General features: G+C 43.5%; 1 protein-coding gene and 1 non-coding gene across 2 annotated transcripts in view; one reads left to right on the forward strand and one right to left on the reverse strand.

Annotated features, from left to right (window-relative positions):
* The window catches only part of LOC147734640 (protein mono-ADP-ribosyltransferase PARP12-like), a 370,724-nt gene extending 354,412 nt beyond the window's left edge, over positions 1 to 16,312 (forward strand). The window contains exon 12 of the mRNA XM_086952939.1: positions 15,682 to 16,312. Coding sequence (XP_086809065.1) covers positions 15,682 to 15,980 — 299 coding nt within the window. The 3' untranslated portion in view covers positions 15,981 to 16,312. The remainder of the gene's footprint in view (positions 1 to 15,681) is intronic.
* A 3,636-nt stretch (positions 16,313 to 19,948) lies between these two features.
* LOC147734641 (small nucleolar RNA SNORD16) lies at positions 19,949 to 20,049 on the reverse strand. Its single transcript, XR_015307886.1, has one exon. It is a non-coding gene; the product is annotated as a small nucleolar RNA SNORD16 (small nucleolar RNA).
* Positions 20,050 to 20,905: the final 856 nt, after the last annotated feature.

Consider the following 20,905-nt stretch of genomic DNA (forward strand, 5'->3'; position numbering starts at 1 on the left):
CTCACATCTGAGTATACCCTTCCACGCTTATGGTGGACAAAATGATTCAGAAAAGGGGGTGGTGATGAACAGAGTGTCTGAATTAAGCAGACCACTCTTACCTAGTCCAAAGATCAGGGCTTGATCCATCACCGTTTTTTAGCTCACTGCACCATCCCAGCTCAGAACCTGTCTACATGCAAATTAGTCTGTCCCTGGCCCAGTGCATCATGGGAACAGGGCAGACCAGACTACCAACCCAATTCTTATACTGGGAAGGAAACAAGCTTCCGGGGACCGGTTTCTGGCATGTCAGCCGTCTTCGGCCCGGCTTGCTTGAATCCTAATGGTGCAATGAGCAAGGGACTCACATCTGAGTATACCCTTCCACGCTTATGGTGGACAAAATGATTCAGAAAAGGGGGTGGTGATGAACAGAGTGTCTGAATTAAGCAGACCACTCTTATCCAGTCCAAAGATCAGGGCTTGATCCATCACCGTTTTTTAGCTCACTGCACCATCCCAGCTCAGAACCTGGCTACATGCAAATGAGTCTGTCCCTGGCCCAGTGCATCATGGGAACAGGGCAGACCAGACTACCAAGCCAATTCTTATACTGGGAAGGAAACAAGCTTCCGGGGACCGGTTTCTGGCATTTCAGCCGTCTTCGGCCCGGCTTGCTTGAATCCTGATGGTGCAATGAGCAAGGGACTCACATCTGAGTATATCCTTCCACGCTTATGGTGGACAAAATGATTCAGAAAAGGGGGTGGTGATAAACAGAGTGTCTGAATTAAGCAGACCACTCTTACCCAGTCCAAAGATCAGGGCTTGATCCATCACCGTTTTTTAGCTCACTGCACCATCCCAGCTCAGAACCTGGCTACATGCAAATTAGTCTGTCCCTGGCCCAGTGCATCATGGGAACAGGGCAGACCAGACTACCAAGCCAATTCTTATACTGGGAAGGAAACAAGCTTCCGGGGACCGGTTTCTGGCATTTCAGACGTCTTCGTCCCGGCTTGCTTGAATCCTGATGGTGCAATGAGCAAGGGACTCACATCTGAGTATACCCTTCCACGCTTACGGTGGACAAAATGATTCAGAAAAGGGGGTGGTGATGAACAGAGTGTCTGAATTAAGCAGACCACTCTTACCCAGTCCAAAGATCAGGGCTTGATCCATCACCCTTTTTTAGCTCACTGCACCATCCCAGCTCAGAACCTGGCTACATGCAAATTAGTCTGTCCCTGGCCCAGTGCATCATGGGAACAGGGCAGACCAGACTACCAAACCAATTCTTATACTGGGAAGGAAACAAGCTTCCGGGGACCGGTTTCTGGCATTTCAGCCGTCTTCGGCCTGGCTTGCTTGAATCCTGATGGTGCAATGAGCAAGGGACTCACATCTGAGTATACCCTTCCACGCTTATGGTGGACAAAATCAAGATCAAGCCCTGATCTTTGGACTGGGTAAGAGTGGTCTGCTTAATTCAGACACTCTGTTCATCACCACCCCCTTTTCTGAATCGTTTTTGGCCACAATAGGTGTGGTAGGGTATACTCAGACATGAGTCCCTTTCTCACTGCACCATCAGGATTCAAGCAAGCTGGGCCGAAGACGGCTGAAATGCCAGAAACCGGTCCCCGGTAGCTTGTCTCCTTTCTGGTGAAGAATTGGCTTGGTAGTTTAGACTGCCCTGTTCCCATGATGCACTGGGCCAGGGACAGACTGATTTGCATATAGCCAGGTTCTGAGCTGGGATGGTGCAGTGAGATAAATAACAGTGATGGATCAAGCCCTGATCTTTGGACTGGGTAAGAGTGGTCTGCTTACTTCAGACACTCTGTTCATCACCACCCCCTTTTCTGAATCGTTTTTGGCCACTATAGGTGTGGCAGGGTATACTCAGACATGAGTCCCTTTCTCACTGCACGATCAGGATTCAAGCAAGCCGGGCCGAAGACGGCTGAAATGCCAGAAACCGGTCCCCGGTAGCTTGTCTCCTTTCTGGTGAAGAATTGGCTTGGTAGTTTAGTCTGCCCTGTTCCCATGATGCACTGGGCCAGGGACAGACTGATTTGCATATAGCCAGGTTCTGAGCTGGGATGGTGCATTGAGACAAATAACGGTGATGGATCAATCCCTGATCTTTGGACTGGGTAAGAGTGGTCTGCTTAATTCAGACACTCTGTTCATCACCACCCCCTTTTCTGAATCGTCATCAGAATCGGTAGCCGCTGGGGACAACACGATGCATGAGTTGTTACCGGACCTAGCAAAGTATCGATTTCCATTGGTACTGCTGATTGTAGTGTAAGACAGACGTCCATCACGCATTCTTCTCCGCATAGCAGACATCGAAGCACAGGCATGATGCAATCTTGCCAGATCGGTCTGAATGAAAGAAACCAGGTTGTACTTAGATCTCTTAGCCGGGCCAATCCGAGGACCTTAGTGATACGGTCTTGGTATCGTATTGCTAGGATCGTTTCTTCCATCGTTGCTAGAGTCTTGCCTGTGGATTGGCTTGCCATATCGGTGCAGAAGGAGCAAAAATAAAATTCCTGCCACGAGTCCCAAGATTAAGGGTAGGCCGCCAAAGACAGAATGGAAAAAATTCGGGAAGATGCCCAGAACTGTTTCAAAGGGTGCTAACAGTCCCGAAAAAATTGTCTTAAATACATGTGCTATGCCACTGGTATCAGACATGTTTAAGATTTGGCTCAACACTTCTACGAAATGTACGGGGCAATTTGTTGATAAAAGTGTATGTATCTCTGCTGCTGTCCTTACAACTTGCAGATCATATGTTTCTTTTGATGACGTTAAAGGCACAGTTGTTTGTAAAAGAATAGACTTCATTCTGCTTAAAGTATCAATTCGAATAGAAGAGATATTCAACCGAGGCCATAACGCAGCCCCCATATCTGGATTGCTGTGTGGATACAATACTTGCATACAGCAAATAGCCCTGGAAGTTACAGTTGTCAGATAGGCTTTTCCTGGCAGCATGCCACAACATCTGTGGTCACTTATTAAAATGTAACTACCGTTAGAAAGTGGTCTAAAAAATAGCTCTATCTGTTTTGCAGGCGTGCCATGCAGGTGACATGAAAGGTTGTTTAAAGACCCTTCGCAGGCTCCATGCAAATTAATACCTTGACACAGAAGTGTACCGCTTAGTGATTTTTTACAATTTTTACCACTAAGAAATACCTCCTTGTTTCCTTCACTATAACATTTGTGTGTATAAGGTAAATCCGAGGTTGATTTGATGTATTTTTTACCCAACCTTTCATACTGGCCTGCTGGTATATACTCTTGGCAGTATGGTAATCTCTCAAGTTTTTCAATGCTCAGAATCGTATAGTCTGCTCCTTTTTGTGCCAAACTGATTTGTGTATCAGTAAGGTTAAAGATACCGAATAATGCCGTTGTGTTGATTAAACGCCATGGTACGTAGCCAGAACGCAGATTTTGCAACGTCCAGCCAAGCTGTACAATAGAACGTAATTGAGACTGACCATGTTGTAACATTAGTAAGTCCTGCTCTATTATATCAAAAGCAGATGATACAATGCTGTCCAGTAAATATATTCTGGAAGACAGAGTCGTTAACCCATTGTCCACAACAGAAAGTAATTTTTCCAAATTTATACGATCAATTTCTTGTATCTTTTCTGCTGTCTCAATTTGCATTACTTTCCATGCTTCGTTGTATGCAGCGTATATACCGGCCGCTATGAACCATTTTTGACGCTGTTTGCGTGGTCCCATTATGAAATCACGCAAGTCAGCACCGTCTTTAAGTAAAGTCAAGTGTTGCTTAATTTCAGCCAGTGTGGATTTCTGTAGCCACTCAAGGCATAGTTTCCCTACACTGTATGTTGTAACTATCCCTGGATGTTGTCTCTGGGAGTATCTAGGGTCTGGTCTGGTCATTTTGAACCCCTGTGTTTTGTTCAGGAATCTATCTTGACAGTTATTCGTGTCTGTTGGCCAGATCAACCACCTTTTCCAATCAGTATGTGTTCTGTTTTGGTGTAAAATATTAGATACGTCTATCTCCACATCAGTAGTGCTGTCACTATCAGATATGGGTTTTGGAACAGACGGTGTATTCAAATCTTTCATCTTAGCTATGCCAAGACAAGTAGTTTGTTGAATTGTCTCATTCAAAAATATCATTTGTTATGGGATCATGCAGACCCTAAATAGTGCTTCGAGGCCTTGTACTTGCCAATCTTTGGAGCCCCAGATTGTTTTTGTTTCAATTGTGTTTTTCCAAAATTCGAAACCTAATGTAGACATTTTGTCATAAAATGTTTCTGAATAAATCAATTTAGTATTTGTCAACATTGTTTTCATTCCTGTTCTATTTAACATTTTAAAATAAAACGTTCCTGGATCACTGTTATTAAACCCTGAGAAGTATTGGAATTTCTCTAAAAATGTTTTCGAACTGCCTTTTGGTGGAGTTGGACAGTGTTCCCAATGGTTAAAAGATAAAACATTTCTAGGCTGAGCAGTTTTATGCAAATAGTGATCACCATAATGGTTGTAGCAGTATAGCTCTTCATAATTGGACGAACCCTGTAAGTAATCATGTTCTGTAACTTTGGCTGACATTACTAAATCTGACATCATATTATTAATGTTTTCAAAGTCCCAGTCATCAGAGAAGGTACTAGGTGTCACAAAGTCACTCAATGAAATCTTGAGCTGGTGAGGATACTTAAAGAGCTCGACCGGGCCAAAAATGTCATAATCAGTTCTGTCCCATGCTACCCCACTTGGTATTGGAATGGCTGTGATGTTCACTGATGACAGTTCTCTTTTCCCGATGTGAGAGGATGTATGTGGCTTAAGGACCAAGTTGATGTTCTGACCATTGTACTGTATTTCCCCTCAATGAATTTTCCCAAACATAGAACCATGATGAGCCAAAGCAGGAGGAAAAGTACACCTAACACAATCCAAAATTCAATCAATGGTGAAATTAGATATGTTTCTTTTAGTTGTTGAAAAAGTTCAATTACTTTGTTTTCAAAAGTTTTTGTTGGAGGCGTTTCTTCATGCTCGCTTGGATCTTCAGAGAAATTGTTGAAGTAGCCTGATGCAGTTCTGTCAATTGTTGGAATTGCTTCCGGATTTTCATTTGCTTTTGCATTTTTATTTGTTTCATTTGCATAGTCCGAGGCTACATCGTTGTAGACAGGTGTTTCTTGACGAACTGGTGAGATTTGTGTTTCAAGAGGCACAAGTTCTATGGCTTTGTTGCATAGTCCTTTTTTCTGTACGGTAGGTTTATCAAATGTGATTAGTCTCTCAGTTTGAACCTCTTGGATAGTTGCAAATTTTGGTATTCTGCTATTTCTTGGGAGTCCACTGGGCCTACTACTTATTATAGGCCACATGATTGTGGTTTTACCAGGTCGATGGATACAACTCGGTTCTCCTTTTTACCAGCAAGTGGCGGTAGTACAACTGATCTTGTTCCGTTGATAGCTAAGACAGGTACTGCTTTTCTGTAGGAAGGCCCAAATTCCTTCTTTACCGCGATCTTTTCTCTGACCAGATCCCCAATATTTGGAATCCAGACAGGTCTTGCTGGGACAGGTGGTTTTTCTTTAGTGGCTGTCGACCGTTGTTTCAACTTTATGTTACTCAGGTTTTTTCTTGTTTCATTTAAATCCTGTAAAACAGCCAAACGATCTTGGATTTCAAAGGTTTTTTCTTCTACCACTGAAGTGTGACTATCAAGGTCCTGAATATGCATTCTAGTTCCGAACAATAGTTCGTATGGAGTGAGACCTTTTAGAGAGTTTCTTGGCAGATTGTTAAGACTACGTTGGACACTTGTTAAATGTTTGACCCACCCATCAACCGAACCTAATACCCTCACCGTTATAGATTGCTTTATGTCCCGCTTTTTCTTTCCACAACCGCATTTCCCTCAGGATGGAAGGGAGAAGAGTACCGCAATGCGATGCCCAAACTGTTCATGGCCTCTTTGTAAGCTCTAGAGCTGAACGCAGGACCCCGATCAGAATGTAGCATGCCAATTGCATATGTGCCGATAAAGACTCGCAAATCTTTTATAACAGTTCTGGCGTCAGCCGAGTGCTGGGGTCTACATTCTTAAGTGAATTCAGTCTTAATTATTATGAGGACGCATTTCTCCGACTGGATTTCTGCGTTATTGATAACCGGATGCTATCTAATAGTGGTATCTGGGCTAAAGGCTGGACCGGTTCACACTGCGATCTCTGTTGCCGTCCTTGCAATTTTTTGCAAAATAGTAGATATCTACGCTCATTCCCGGCCACCAGTACTCCGCTTGTAGTTCCATCAGAGATTTCAGGATCTCTTGGTGCCTCAGACCCAACCCCATATGTGCTTCTTGTAGTAAGAAGATTCCCCGGTTCGTGTTTGGAATGACCCTATCCCCCACTCCAGGGATTCGAGCAAACGGAACGGAGTTTGCATCAATTATGTATGTATTACTGAGTGGATAGTTGAGAGGTAATGCTGCATAATCACCTTTTAATGAGGCTTTCACCGCCAGCATGGTTTCCCCATCTATGTGTTTTTCTGAACACTTTTCAGTGGCTACGGAAGCCGGTTGAACCGCTTCCGCTGTGGCTGTGTTAGCCAATGAATTTCCTGCAACGTGAACGCCATCACGTTGATGACTCAATGCGTGTATCATGTGAGTCCTTCGTAGTTCTTTCTGTAAAAGAACTACCTGTTCCCAAAGCCTTTTATGCTTTATTGTAGCACCTGTGTCATCTTTGTAACCGTTTTAGATCCATGTCTGCATGTCACTGTTATAAGATTTGACGCAGAAATACGAATCGCACACTATTAGTGTGGGGAATTCGCGATCAACATTTTAAAGCGCCATCTTTAAAGTTCTTATTTCAGCTCGCTGAGCTGAACATTTCCTGAGTGATTCAGTTTTGGCAATCATTGGTTTGAATTTACCAGAGCGCCAGCGACCTTTAACAATAGCCCACGCTGCATCATAGGATTTATTTTCTACATCATAGTTTTGTGCGAATCTGTCCATATAAATTACGCAGGTATATTTTTCTAGAGGCAGAATTTCAGCTGGCAGAGGATATTCGCGTTCGTATACTAGATCATCTAGTTTTTTCAGTTTTGGGTCAAAATAGTATTTCACGTCTTTTGTAGCAAAATAATTTTCCCATTCTATCCATTTTGGATCTAAGGCCACTTTAATCAGATTACGTGGACTTGTTAATGCCTCAAGGGCTGATTCTGCTGAAAGAACAGATATTCTCCTGCCTTGGGCTAGGGCTCTTTCTTTAGCTACAGAAGTTCTAACTGCTGTTAGAATTTTTTCTGTGGAGCTGAATTTCATTTCAGCTACAGTGTACAAATGTGATTTGCAAGCTATAGGTACCGTTTCTCCCTCATTAGAAGTCAGGTATGTGAATCCATATTTTCCCGGGATGACTCGGATTACAAGATTACGTATATTTTCGCGAGTTTGTAATTTTGTTTTAGTTAACATGTCTGTTTGCAATGATCTCAAAATCTCTGTGTGTTTCTGAGTCCAATTGGTTTGTTTGAAATCTGGTTTTATTAATTCATAGAGAGGTTTAACCCTCTCAGCATAATTTAGAATGTATGTTCTTCCGAAATTCAGGAAACCTAGTAGTGATTGTAAATTCTTCAGCGTTTTTGGTGCTTGGAGTACAGCACATTTCTCTAAGAAATTGTCTGTCAGGCTTTTGCCTTCACTTGATAATTCATATCCTAAAAATAGGACAGTTAGATGGGCAATTTGTGACTTTTTAAAGTTGAATTTGTAACCCTCTGAAGTGAGTCCAAGTATTATGGTGTTCACCCTCTTTAAGTGAGTCTCCAGGTCATCATCTGTGAGATAGATGTCATCGACATATGATAATGCTTCATCATCATATATTTGTAGTAACTCTGTTACCCTTGCTGAGAATAATCCTGGGCTATTCTTGAATCCCTGTGGGAGTCGGCAAAATTGTTTTTGCGATCCAAATATTGAGAAAGCGTTCAAATACCTGCTTACAGGTGCAATGTTTTGACAGAAGAATCCATTAGAGATGTCTAATGTCGTTTTATATTTTTTGCGCACAATGTTATTCATTAGTGCTGCACTATGTGAGTTTTGTACCGCAAATGTTATACAACAGGAGTTAAGGTGTCTGTAGTCTAAAACTAGACGATATGAATCCTCTGGCTTGGAGACGGGAAACAAAGGATTGTTCATTTGAGAGGTGCATTTTTCGATCACCCCCTTGGTATTCAAGTTGATCTAAGATCTCCCTGACTTGTTTTTTAGCTTCTTGCTTAACTGGATACTGCCTTTGTGCAGTGGTCTGATTTATTAACTGGATCTTGTGGTGAGGTGAGTCCTCATCCCATCCTACATGATTTTTGTATAAAGCAGGAGCTTGGGCTACTGCCCATTTTCTTGCTAATGTGTATTTTTTATGAATCGGGATGTGATTCGAGAAGGCAGGCATAATCATTTCTTCGCCATGAGGGCACTCCCTGACAAACTCTGGTGGCCAGTCTTTCTCAGCTAACAGAATGTCATAGCCTTTTGAGAGTTTTTCCCAAAAGAGACCTTTTATTTTTCTGGTTTTATCTCCCTCTATACGTAATGTTATTTCATATAGTTTATGGGGCACACTAACTTGTGTGTCTGCAGTTTCCACCTGAATGTACTAATTCGTGTCCACTGTCTCCAGAAGATTCATCAGGATCTTGCGAGCTATGCTCACTTCTGCTGCGCTGTCTAGCATTGTCTGTGCCCACTCTCCGTTTTTCAGCTGCATCCTCAGAATTCTCGGCATGTTTAATTTTAATACTTGCTGCCTTCTTTCTGGGAAATTGTAATTTTTTACTTTGATGAGCAGGTTCCTTGTCTTTGGACTTGACGTGCTCTTCTCTGTGTTCTGACCGTCCTCTTCTTTCCGATTTCTGTGAGGAAGTCTAAAAAGATCGAGAGGGACGTGTATCAATATCTTGATATCTATCAGGTTTTTTTATTTTATCCCTATCTCTAAGGTTGTATCTTTTTTTAGAGGGTTCCCTTTGGGGAGACTTGTCTTCTCGGCCTGGAGATCTCTCTCTACGCTGAGGAGACCTTCCTCTGGACTGGAAACGTTTTTCCCTGGGAATGGTTTGTTTATTACCTTTCCAACTCTTTTTGGGAGTTTTAAAATTATTTTTAATAAATGTTTTTTCAGGATTTTCAGTTAGTTGGGGTTTTACCGGTTTCCCACCCAAACTATCTCTTCCTAGCTCTTCATAAGATTTTTGTATGATTTCTGGCGGATCGCCATAGATGCTGCTTCACCTTTTATGTTGGCTAGTAATATAGCCGAGACCAGCTTGAAGTCTTTCAGTAATTTCATACCCAGAGTTAAAGCAGGTTCTGGACCGTATTCATTTTGAATCTGTCTTAGTACATCTGGTATGACCGCCATAGACGGGACACCATGTGTTTTTGTGTAGATGGAAGCAAAGACTGTGCCCCAAGTGTCACAGTCCTCCACATGTGGTGCGATCCCCATCGGGAGGCAGATAGTCAGAATTTTGTGTTTTTCAGTAGGAGTAGTATCTGGAAATACTGCCTCTATTTGAGTAATTTTTTGTACTAACCAGAATGGAATTTGTTCCCGTTTTATGGTTACCTTACCTAAACATGATTGTATGTTCTGTGGTGTGATTTTGTTTATGTTCCCCTGGTGGTGGGTCTGCTGTGGAATATTAATTGTCGGTTGGACTATTGAAGTCCGCATGACATATTGGACTAATTGTCTATGTATTTTAATTAAGAGTTTTAGCTGAGCTAAAAGTTCAGCAAACTGACATTTTATCAATGTTTGGATGTGGTGTGTAGCTGGCTAGAACCGGCCACGTTGCTCCTGGTCTACCTAGTGGACCGAGCCTGGTGATGTGATCTTTATGTTTTAGGGCCCCTTTAAACCAGAGCAGGTGCTCTTGGTATTTTAGTGGGATTTCAATCTCCTCGAAAGGAGTGTATTCATCCGGAGGTTCCTCTATTTTGTAATAGTGGAAGTCTTTTGTCGTAGCGTGTGCTGGTGGAAAATGTATCCATGAATAGAATACCTCTGTCTGCCGATATTCATGTGCCTCTACCACAAATATGACTGTACCACCTCGTGGTGTCAGTCCATTTTCTATAAGTTTTAGAGTTATAGTTCTTCTTACATTGACCGGAATGAGTATTGCATCCGGGTCGGTTTCATGGAGACTTACGTCTTCCTCTAAGAGTCGAGCTGCTATTCTTGCTCGCTCCCTTTCTTCGTCACTTTCTGCCATTTAACTGACTGAACGTTTTCTGTTGCAGATCGAGTTTCAAGGAAACAAAGATTAGGTGCACAATATTTTGGAACACTGTATCCTTCAACGTTGATTAAACCAAAAACTAATACATAGGATTCTCATCCTACTAAGTTCCGGCGGATATTAACCTTTCACCCACTCCAGACGTCTATTGGAGTTTTTACGGGGAAAGGGTTCTGTGTGAAAAAGCACAACTGAGTTAATCTAGTGTCTTGCGTTAGATTATCGCCTTACCAAATGTTGGGCGCCATGTAGTTTAGTTCCTATTTTCCCAATAGGCTCTGCGCATTGGAATAAGATAAACAGCAGTGTAGACGTAGGACTGAGGTCAACTAGGTCTCTACTGGCTATGTTAAACTTAATTTAGATTTGCGCCAGCTAGCTCAGAGGTCACTGGAAACTTTCTTGAATGAATAGGGAGGGACAACTTCCCCTGGCTCAGACAAGAAGGGATTCAGTTTCCGACAACCGCATAAACATGACAACTTTGCTCCCTCAGAATAAGAGTATATCTCTAGAGTCGTGTGAAAAGTGCATACTTAGTTTCACCAGAGTGCAGAGAAATAGAGAGACTGGCGTTTTACCCACTCCTTAACGCTCCCTCCAAACACTTTGCAAACACTTTGCATTGTTCTTTCAACCACCCCTTCAGTGCCTGCTGCAAGGCCTTCGGGTCCGTGAAGATGTGGGATTGTCCCTGCCGGTTCACTCATAACTTTGCAGGCTACACCATAGCATAGTTGATACCCAGGTCTCGCAGTTGCCTCTTCATGGGTGCAAAGTGTTTACGTGCTTCCTGCACCCTCGCTGGAAAGTCCGGAGAGATCGCAATATCCGAACCTTCAAACCTCAGCGACTTCTTCTCCCGTACGCAACGCCGCGTCCCTGTTCCTATAATTCAGCAGTTTTGCAATTATAGGACGCGGAGGGGCTCCCGGCCGAGGTCGGGGGCCAAGGGATCGATGAGCTCGTTCCACTATGAACATCGCAGAAAAACTCCCTCTCCAAGCAGCGTGACCAACAGTTTCTCTACAAACAGTTCCATATTCCCTGTGGGGGTCGTCTCCGGCAGTACAGTAATTCTCAGGTTGCAGCGCCGCGTGCGGGCCTCCAAGTCCTCAGTCTTATCCTGCAAAGTTTGCATGAGTTTCCCCAGTGTCTTATGATCCGAGTCCAGAGTGATTTGCGCCTCCTCCACCTCCGTGATCCATCTTTCCGACATGTCCAGTCTTTCTGCGTGCTTATCCCTTCTTTCCGCCATTCTATCCATTCTGTAGGTCAGGGCGTCCATTTTCCTGCCCAGTGACGCTATCCCGCTCTGTAGACTTTTCTCCATAGACAAGAGTAAACTGCGTAAGTCCGTGTCGTCGGGTTCGCTCTCTGTTGCCTGCATTCTCGCGGCATCTGTATCAGCTGCGTTGTGGGATTTCAAGCGTTTTTGTTCAAATAACAGTTTAGCCTGTGTCTTCTCTCCTCTTCCCATGTTGCCCCGGGATCCAAAGGGCCAGCACACGGGTCCCCAATCCCGGTCTCAATCGTGGGTTGCCCGCACTACTCAAAGGCAGGGGTGGGGAAGGGAGAAGGTTCCCCCAGCGACTTTATCAGAAGGATAACTTGTGCGTATTGGCCAGTTCTTATTGGCGCCGGGACCTGTCTGACCCTGATACTTTTCACCTCCTCTTCGCGGCACAGGTCACTCTTCCCTACGGGTAGCTGCAGCTATCTTCCGCCACCCACTACGGGGGTCGTCCTGCGTACGTGCAGCAGCTCTCCAGGACTCCTCCACGCTGCCGCGGGCCGTTGCCCAGGGTACGCCAGGGGGTGGTTCCCCGCTCTGTACCACAGATCTACCCTCGTCTGGTGCTCTCTCCTTCCCTGGCACACCGAGAGGGGCCCCCTGAATGGGGAGTGCGCAGTCCGCGCCTCGCTCTCCAGACCGAGGTGCTGCGCCTTGCAGGCCTGTCTCCTCCATGGCAAAGCTTCCCCCTTATATGAATAGGAGGTGGGCGGCTCCAGCACTTCACAAAATGTTATATTCGGGCTATAAGGCACTCTTATGCCACCTGTGTAGTGCCAATCTACCCGCAGCCTCGATAGTCCTGCCCCCGCTCCCCTAGCCTGGTCCTCTCCAGTCCCCCGCCCCACCCACAGCTCGTGCAGTCTCCGTCGGCTACACAGAGGGGGGGGGAGAACTCCCCTGCTCCCCGCACCAAACTACCTCACCCCGGGCCAGCCGATTCCATCCTCGCTCCTTTCTCGTGGCTCCTGGAGGCACTCCTCTGGCCCTAACGCACGTCTGCCAGCGGTGCGGGGATGCCTCTGGTCTTCCCATTCGCTACAGCTCTCTCCACTCGATGCTTCCCACTTCGTGGGGGCAAACACCACAGCTGTTCCTCTCTCTGGGGGACTCCTATCCAACCGCGGGCTCCCCCTCACTTTTCCCACTGACTCCGGAGGGGTCTACCGCCGCGACTCCTCCTTGCCTCCGGCACTCACGATATCTTTAGGGCTCCGGAGTCCACAGCCAGACTCTGCACTTGCCGCCGCTGCAAGTCCAGTGACTCAGCCCTGCCTCGCCGCCCACTCCAGTCCACGGCTCGGCGGCCCTGGAATCGTTCCTGTTTCTCTCCGCGCGTTCTCCGGGTTGCCACAGTCGAATTCTATTGGGGTTTCGCCCAACTGCTCCTCTTAGCCTCCAGTCACTTTATCCGGCGCATTGATAAATGATTTGGACCAGTTTATGGTATATCCAGACGCCCTCCCAAAACTCGTGCAGATATTTAGAAGAGTCAGTATGGAACGCCTAGGAGAGGTCACGTATAACAACATATCGTTTGCATACAGGGAGATACGATCCTCCCAGCTTTCCGTCCATTTGAGTTCCCGTATCATTGGCTCATGTTGATTTTTTTTTAAATTACATTTTATAAAAAAATGTATTAAGACTTTTTCACTTTTTCACATATTGCATTGCGTTAAATAATGAAGGATACATTTGATTTATAATTATTAGTGATTTTTTAAACAACGGCAATAGGTGTGGTTGTTGTGTGTTGAAACGCTAACCCCTTCATAAAGCCAGCAAGCCTTCTTTTTATATTTTTGGTGTTCTGACCCATCGACAAAGTCAGTATATCTGACTTACTTAAAATTACATTTCTTATATGAGGACAAGCTTGCCCATGGTGATTTTAGCCCCGGCCTCTGCGCCCAACCCCGCTGCCTATGGCTTGTGTGCAGGGGGATGTCCTGGCACTCAAACCCATTGTTGCGTATGTCTAGTGCGCAGCAGTAGGCTTGGGCACCAGCAGGATGTTTGGTGCAGGGCCACCCCACACTGCACAGGGCAAAAGGATGTGTGAGGTGTGGGGTTGGCTACCAGCAGGGGTTGGACAAAGGGCCTGGCCAAAGGACGTGCGCAGCATGGGGTTGGCTGTTCATGATGGGTTGGTCGCTGGGTTTGGTGGTATGGCTAGGCCATGAAGCCAACCACACCATGCACAGTGAGGGGTTGGCTCCTCCCAGTGGTTGGCTGCTCCCGAAGGGTTGGGCACAGGGTCTGGCCACAGGGCAAGGGGTTAGTGTTACATATGTCAATTAAATATTACTTTACATGTAAAACAAAATTAAAAATTCAATGAAAAAAACAAAGGTTAAAGGGCAGTTATAGTTAGGTGAAATAGTCATTCAAAACATACCATTTTAAATGCACAAAACCACAGAAATTTACCAGTTATAGTTATCTCAAGTAATTTTAACCCATGTCCTTAAGTAACTACAACTCATGCCCTCGGCATGCACTGCTAATTCCCCTTCATATTACTTCACTCATGACATTATCTATGACATCCTTGATAACATGACTGCAATATCTGAAATAATGTCATAGATGACAAGATAGATGCAATGACAGGGCTGTTACAAGGGGCGGGTACTTAGTACAAAACCCTATTCGTATATGTGCTGAGATCTACCTCCACATAGAAAAGACTGGAGAGGCGGAGGTCTCTGCCTGTAGATTTATGAATACCATTTTGTAGAACGAAAATAGTACTACTATAGTACAATTTTATGTGCTACAAACTGCATTTTGTGGGTAGGTACCAGCCTCTCTCAGGGCCCAAAGGGAACAGTTGAGCTCGAACCTCCAGGCCAGGTCCTCCCTGGGCTGAAAACAAGCATCTAAGGACCAGTTTCGGGGTAACACCCCTCATCAGCCAGTCTAGCTTAAATCCAGTGGCAAAGTGAGCAAGGCTCCCACGTCTGGGCATACCCATCCCACTCGGGGTAACAAATGCAAAAAGAACAAGTAACTAGCCAATCCGCTCACATTTGTCACAGGGAACAGTACATTCTTTCAAACTTGTTCTTTGGACAGATCCCTTGAAACAACTTAACTCATTCCAAAAATTAAAGGAATGCTATAGACTTCTCATTCAGTTTCTCCTTTTGAGTCCTTATGCTACAGTATTTGTGCATATTTCTGGGATCTATTTTAATCCATAACTTCTTTTAATAAGACCAATTCAGCACTTCATTGCCTTTCTATGCCCAATCTTCCTGACATACTCCTGTCATGGAACACAAGTTCCATCTTTAAGAATCTGCAAATTGAGATTGGATACCCACCATATCCACCCAGTCTGATCCACATGCAGATCATAATGGCATGCAAAATGTCTTTAATCATGTCGATCTCCGTCCCACCTACCTGCAGCACACATCTTGGGATTTCTGTTTCCCTTGATCATCAAAACCATATAATTTAAACTCCCTTCGAGTTTACCACATTCCTAGTTTCGTCAGTTTCCCTACATCCTTAGTTTCTTATTTTCTCAAGTTTTTTGTGATTGTCTAAGCTACACTACCCCAAAACTGACCATAACTTAATATTCCACCAACTAAAACTTGCCTGCAAATTCGCTTAGTTTTGTTACCTACAAAGGTCTCAGCCTCAGGGAAGCATCAGGTGCAAAACTGCAGTTCTCAGCACACATAAATAATCACTGCATAATCAATCAATGCAGGAATCTCTAGATGGGGAGAGGTAAAGAAAGATAGAGGGACTTAGATCAGCTCCTCCAATGGAGCATGGGGTGAACTAGAATTCTGTCTCTGCAAATTTAGTGCTGCATTAAGACCAGGCTCAGATGCTTTATAAGGCATCTACATGAACGTGCTCACTGTTGTATATTCTTCTGAAATAACAAAACGTGTTACTGTGCTCATTGTACCTCTATTTTTGGACACAAATTTAGGCAAGATTTGTGAAACTGCATATTGCCTTTGATAACGTCTCCTTGTTTTCCTTCCTAGGGAGTTATTTTTCCAGAGATGCCTCTTATTCTCACCAGTATTGCCAATCCAGTTCCAGCAGCAAGTCTATGTTTCTGGCACGGGTTCTAGTTGGGGACTTTGTAAAGGGACATGAACGCTACACGCGTCCACCTCCTATACCCACCAACCCGAGAATGGCTTACGACAGCTGTGTGGACAATGAGTGTAACCCATCTATTTTTGTTGTATTCGAGAAGCTTCAAGCCTATCCAGACTACATATTGGAATATAAAAAAGAATGCACGGCAGAGAAATTTACAGGCATTTTCGCAGACTAAATAACACTGCAATGCACAGGCATATTCACAGAACTGTGTACATGACAAGATACAGGCATATGTACGCAATGATGTAGAAGCATATCCACAGACCAATGTACACAGCAAAAAACAATCGTATCCACAGAATTATGGGCAGGCCGGGGGATAGGCATACCCACAGTCCAAAGCAAAGGCAAGGAACAGAGAAAAGAAGTCAACAAAAATGAATGGCGCTGCTGCATCAGCAAAGCAGGAATGGAATATTCATTTCTATTGACAGTTTCTGATTGTGGATTGTGATCCAAACGATTTTACAAATAAAGTAGTCCAGATTTTAAATGGACACCAAACACTAAGTCAATCATGTTTCCGTCTGCCATTCGCTTATATAGCTACTCGTAAATGATTACATAAATTAGCAGCATATAAGCTACCGGAAATTGAATGTAGGTGTATGCTTTAATTATTTTTCTTTGTCAAAAGTGTACAGTGAACTGTTGCACTCTTTGAATGATGTCAGCGGTGATATGATCAGTGATGTCATCAATGATATAATTTGAGATGTCATCAGTGATATCATCAATATTGTCATTGAACATGTCTTGAGTGATGCAATATGTGAGGTGGTAAGCAGTGCATGGAGACGGCGCAAGTTATAGTTCACAGAGTGAACTATAACCAGCTAATTTCAGTGGTTTTTAATATTAAATATGGGAGGGTTTGACACTTATTTGTCACCTACCTATAACACCCCTTCACCTTTTTTTTGTTGCAGTGACATTCTTTATTTCTTTTGTTAAAAGATGCAGACAAGTATTTAAAGCACACCTAACTATAAAGTCACTCTAACCTTTTTTTTTCAGTGAAATTGAAGGTTTGTTAGTTTTAAATAAAATGATATCAATCAGTAGGTACTATGCACCTAACTAGGGTAGCAATTTAGTTTGATTTACAATTTTAAAACAAATACAAGGGTTTTTTCTGTAAATTACAATATCAATAGTTCTACTTTTTGTGTGCATTTTTAGTAAACAAAATAACAATAACAATTATATCGTAAAAGAAAGATTTAATTGATATTGACTATTCACTATATTTTCCCAGTCTGATACACACACACAGATCAAATGACATGCAAAATGCCTTTCCAAACACAGTTTTAAAATATAAATCACTTTTGATCCCAATTTTTTTTAACATGTTGTTCTCCATCCCACCTACCAGCAGCACACATCTTGGGCTTGCTGTTTCCCATGATCGTCAAAACTATATTATCCAAATCACTTTCCAGTTCCCCACGATGTAGGGTCCATTAGTTTACCTAAATCTTTAACTTCATATTTAGTCAAGTTGTTTTTGGTTTTCTAAGCAACACAGCCACAAATCTGACCATTGACTTCTCATTCCAAATTCACTTCATTTTGTTACTTACAGAGGCCTTAGTCTCAGGGAAGTGTGCAGTGCAAAATTGCACTTCTCAGCACATATTAATGATCGCTGCATAATCAATCATTGCAATTTTTGCTGGGATGGAAGAGAGGGTATGGAGCACGGTGTGAACTAGGATTTTGTATCTGCAGTGTAGTGCTGCATTAAAACCAGCCTAAAAACATATTCCTGTGCTCATTTCACCTTTATGGTAGGACATAATTATAGGCAAGCTCCATTATGGATCAACAGATCTATGACAAGGCCAAATACCGGCCGAAGCAGTATACCCATGCATTTGAACTTCCAGTTCCAGGCACAACGGAGGATCCGCGGATCCAGAGTGAGGCAAGTGGTTCGCTATTAGTCACACTAAACTACAATATCATATCAAGTTGTTGTTTTATCTTTTTTTCCCTAAAATTTTACGGATCAGCGGACCCATTGCAGTGGCCTTACACTGTCTAATCTGTACGCTGACGACTTAATACTAATCAGCCGAACCCCTGTAGACCTTCAAAATCTTATAAACACGACGAGTAACTTTTCTGAAAGTAACGGGCTAAGCTTAAACCTAGAAAAATCAAAAGGGATGATATTAAATCAAAAATGCAACAATCAACAACTACAGTGGTCTCTACCGGACCAGAAGATGGAGGTCATCATAGAATATAAATACTTGGGTATAACCTTCGACATGAAAGGAACGTTTGTGCAACAAAAAACGGCGATCAGAAATAGAGGGATATCCCTGGACGTCGTATTAAAGAGTATAAAGCACAAAATAATGGGCCCAAACGTAATCCCTTTGCTAGAAGTAGTACAAGCAATCGATAACTTACGGTAGTGAATGCATGAGAGGGAGAGACGAGACCACCTCAGATATGGTGGTGTCCAAAGCAAAGCAAATACTATTCAACCTCCCACAGTACACTTCGCCAGCACAACTAAGACTTGAGTTCGGCCTCCACAAACAACAAATAGCACGCAAGGGTGCCTACTCCAAATGTTGGCATAAAATAAAGGGAGCTGAGATAGGCACCTTGAACTCACACCTTTGGAAAGAGCTGGAAAGGAATAAGGACTGCCCAGCAATGGTCTACCTCCAGCAAAACATATAAATAAAACGCATTGTCATTTATTTTGCCAATAGCTCAAATTCTTGCACATGCGAGACCTGTTGCATTGCAAATGTTTTTTTTTCAAGTACACAACTTTAGTGTCCTCAAAACATACTCCTGATTCCAAAAATGAGGGCGGAGCCAAAATCCCACTTCAAGTAATAGTCATACTGAGCATGTGGCTGATGAAGGAGCAAAACCAGGGGGGCAGCTGGAAAATGTGCACTCCTAAGTTCCTACATAAAAAGAGAAGTAGTTCCTTAAAAGTGAACAGTTGAAAGATACAAATCAAGGGCATTCATTAAAATAATGGCACAGAGGCTATGGGCCCGATTCACAGAATGAACTTAAGACTCGATCCTAAACTTACTACTATTTTGGTATTCACAGAATGCACTTACTACTTTTGGCGTTCACAGAATGAACTTACTACTTTTGGTATTCACAGAAGTTAGGATTTTGTCTTAAGTTTGTCTTAAGACTCAATCCTAAACTTACTACTATTTTGGTATTCACAGAATGCCCTTACTACTTTTGGTATTCACAGAAGTTTAGGATTGAGTCTTAAGTTCATTCTGTGAATGCCAAAAGTAGTAAGTGCATTCTGTGAATACCAACATAGTAGTAAGTTTAGGACTGAGTCTTAAGTTCATTCTGTGAATCGGGCCCAATGGTTTAGGGGAATGACAAACACGAGAAAGTAAAACAAGCTATCGGACAAAGAAAAAAAAAATGATAAAGCCAACCAACAAAAGGGAATGGGTAGGCTGTAAGCTCATAGGTAACTGGCACCCATACAGTTTTTACTGTCTGGTTAGTACGACCTCAAAAAAATAAAAGCAGTATCATTGAAGTGGTGAAAGCATCCCAATCTGCACCACGGGTGAATTATAACTGATCAATTTTAAAAATATCGAAAATGCAAGTACAAATTTTGACCCATCATATAATTTGCTTTACTAATGCCATTAGAACTTCTACTTTTATTGTGGATTTTAGAAACACAGACCAATGAAGAAGAAATCACCATTCTGAGAAGCAGCAATGTTGATAATTCATTTTCTAGTTGAAAAACCCGACAAATGCCTACTGTGCGCACACAAACACATTCTGAAATTAACTTGCACGACCACCATAATCACAAATTCCGAAATAATACAAGTAGAAAAAGCGTCATACCTGCTAATTCACTGACAGCATAGGGTTGTCTGTTGTTCTTCTGCAAGTTAGTGTGAACTAAGTCCATAATATCTGGATGAACAGGTGCTTTGAACAGATTAGGCACTGTGACATTTTTCTCCGATAACTCAGATATCAAGGGATGGGCGTAGGCCTCAAGGATAAAGAACTTCAGCATTAATCGAGCTCAATTTATTACAAATCCACAAAAACACTAAGTCTGAAGATAAAGGTGAGATGTTAGCAGGTCAGTCAAGTTGCTCAGACTCAAAATGATCGTCAGCCCGTAGCATCAGTTCAACAACAGCAGACAGCTGTCACTGACTACCAGGTAAGACGCAAATAACAACATCATATCAACCACCATCTCATGTCAGATGGACATTGTTATTCAGTTTAGAGGCACACGTTTTAAAACAAACAAAACTGGCTCCTTATTGTCATATTATTGGTTTCGAGGATGGAGTCATGTTTTGCCATTTGAAAACATGCAGATTACAGTGTAAAGGCAAGGAGTGAACAATTGTACCACAAACATTAAGACACTGGGGCTGCTGCTCTCATATAACACTAACAATTGCATAAACAAAGGAATTAATACCCATCAATGCTTGCACTTACCGCAATCGGTTTCCAAGAGCGGAGCATGAGGGGAGATGAGAAAGTCCTCTTCTGCTATATGTGATAGTTAGTGGTCTAGCTGCCGCTGAAAAGCTGCACCACATGTGGGTAAAATAAAAGGGAGCGCCCGCTCGAGGGCATCACTTCCGACCAAGAGCACTTGTGTGGTCTGAGTTACTGCGCGATACGCTCTGCCCACGCGTACGCCACAAGCCTGCCTAGGCCCCAAAGGCTCACACTACACTGGCGACGAGTGGGGGATCAAGACCCTCGCTCGCCACACGCCACACTCCATACCGCAGCCAAATGAACAAATATCGGCCGCGGCCACGAGCCGTGTGACATCTGGTGCGTGAGCGCCCAGGAGAACGGAGCGCATGCTGCCACGGAGCGCACCCTGCCCGCTGCATAGACGGCCGCGGGGGGAAAAGCAGCCTAGGGAAAAGTTCAGTGCGCCACCGCGCTAATCCTAAACACGGCCCAAGCCAACAGCCGCAATGAAGCCCCACCCCCGTAGAAGGCCTCAGCAGTGTGTGCAGCCCATTAGAGAGCTGCCAGGGGATGCACCTGCCCAAGAACTACACCCAAGACAAA

Source organism: Lissotriton vulgaris, chromosome 1_2, assembly GCF_964263255.1.
Source record: "Lissotriton vulgaris chromosome 1_2, aLisVul1.2, whole genome shotgun sequence".
Taxonomy (NCBI): Eukaryota; Metazoa; Chordata; class Amphibia; order Caudata; family Salamandridae; genus Lissotriton; species Lissotriton vulgaris.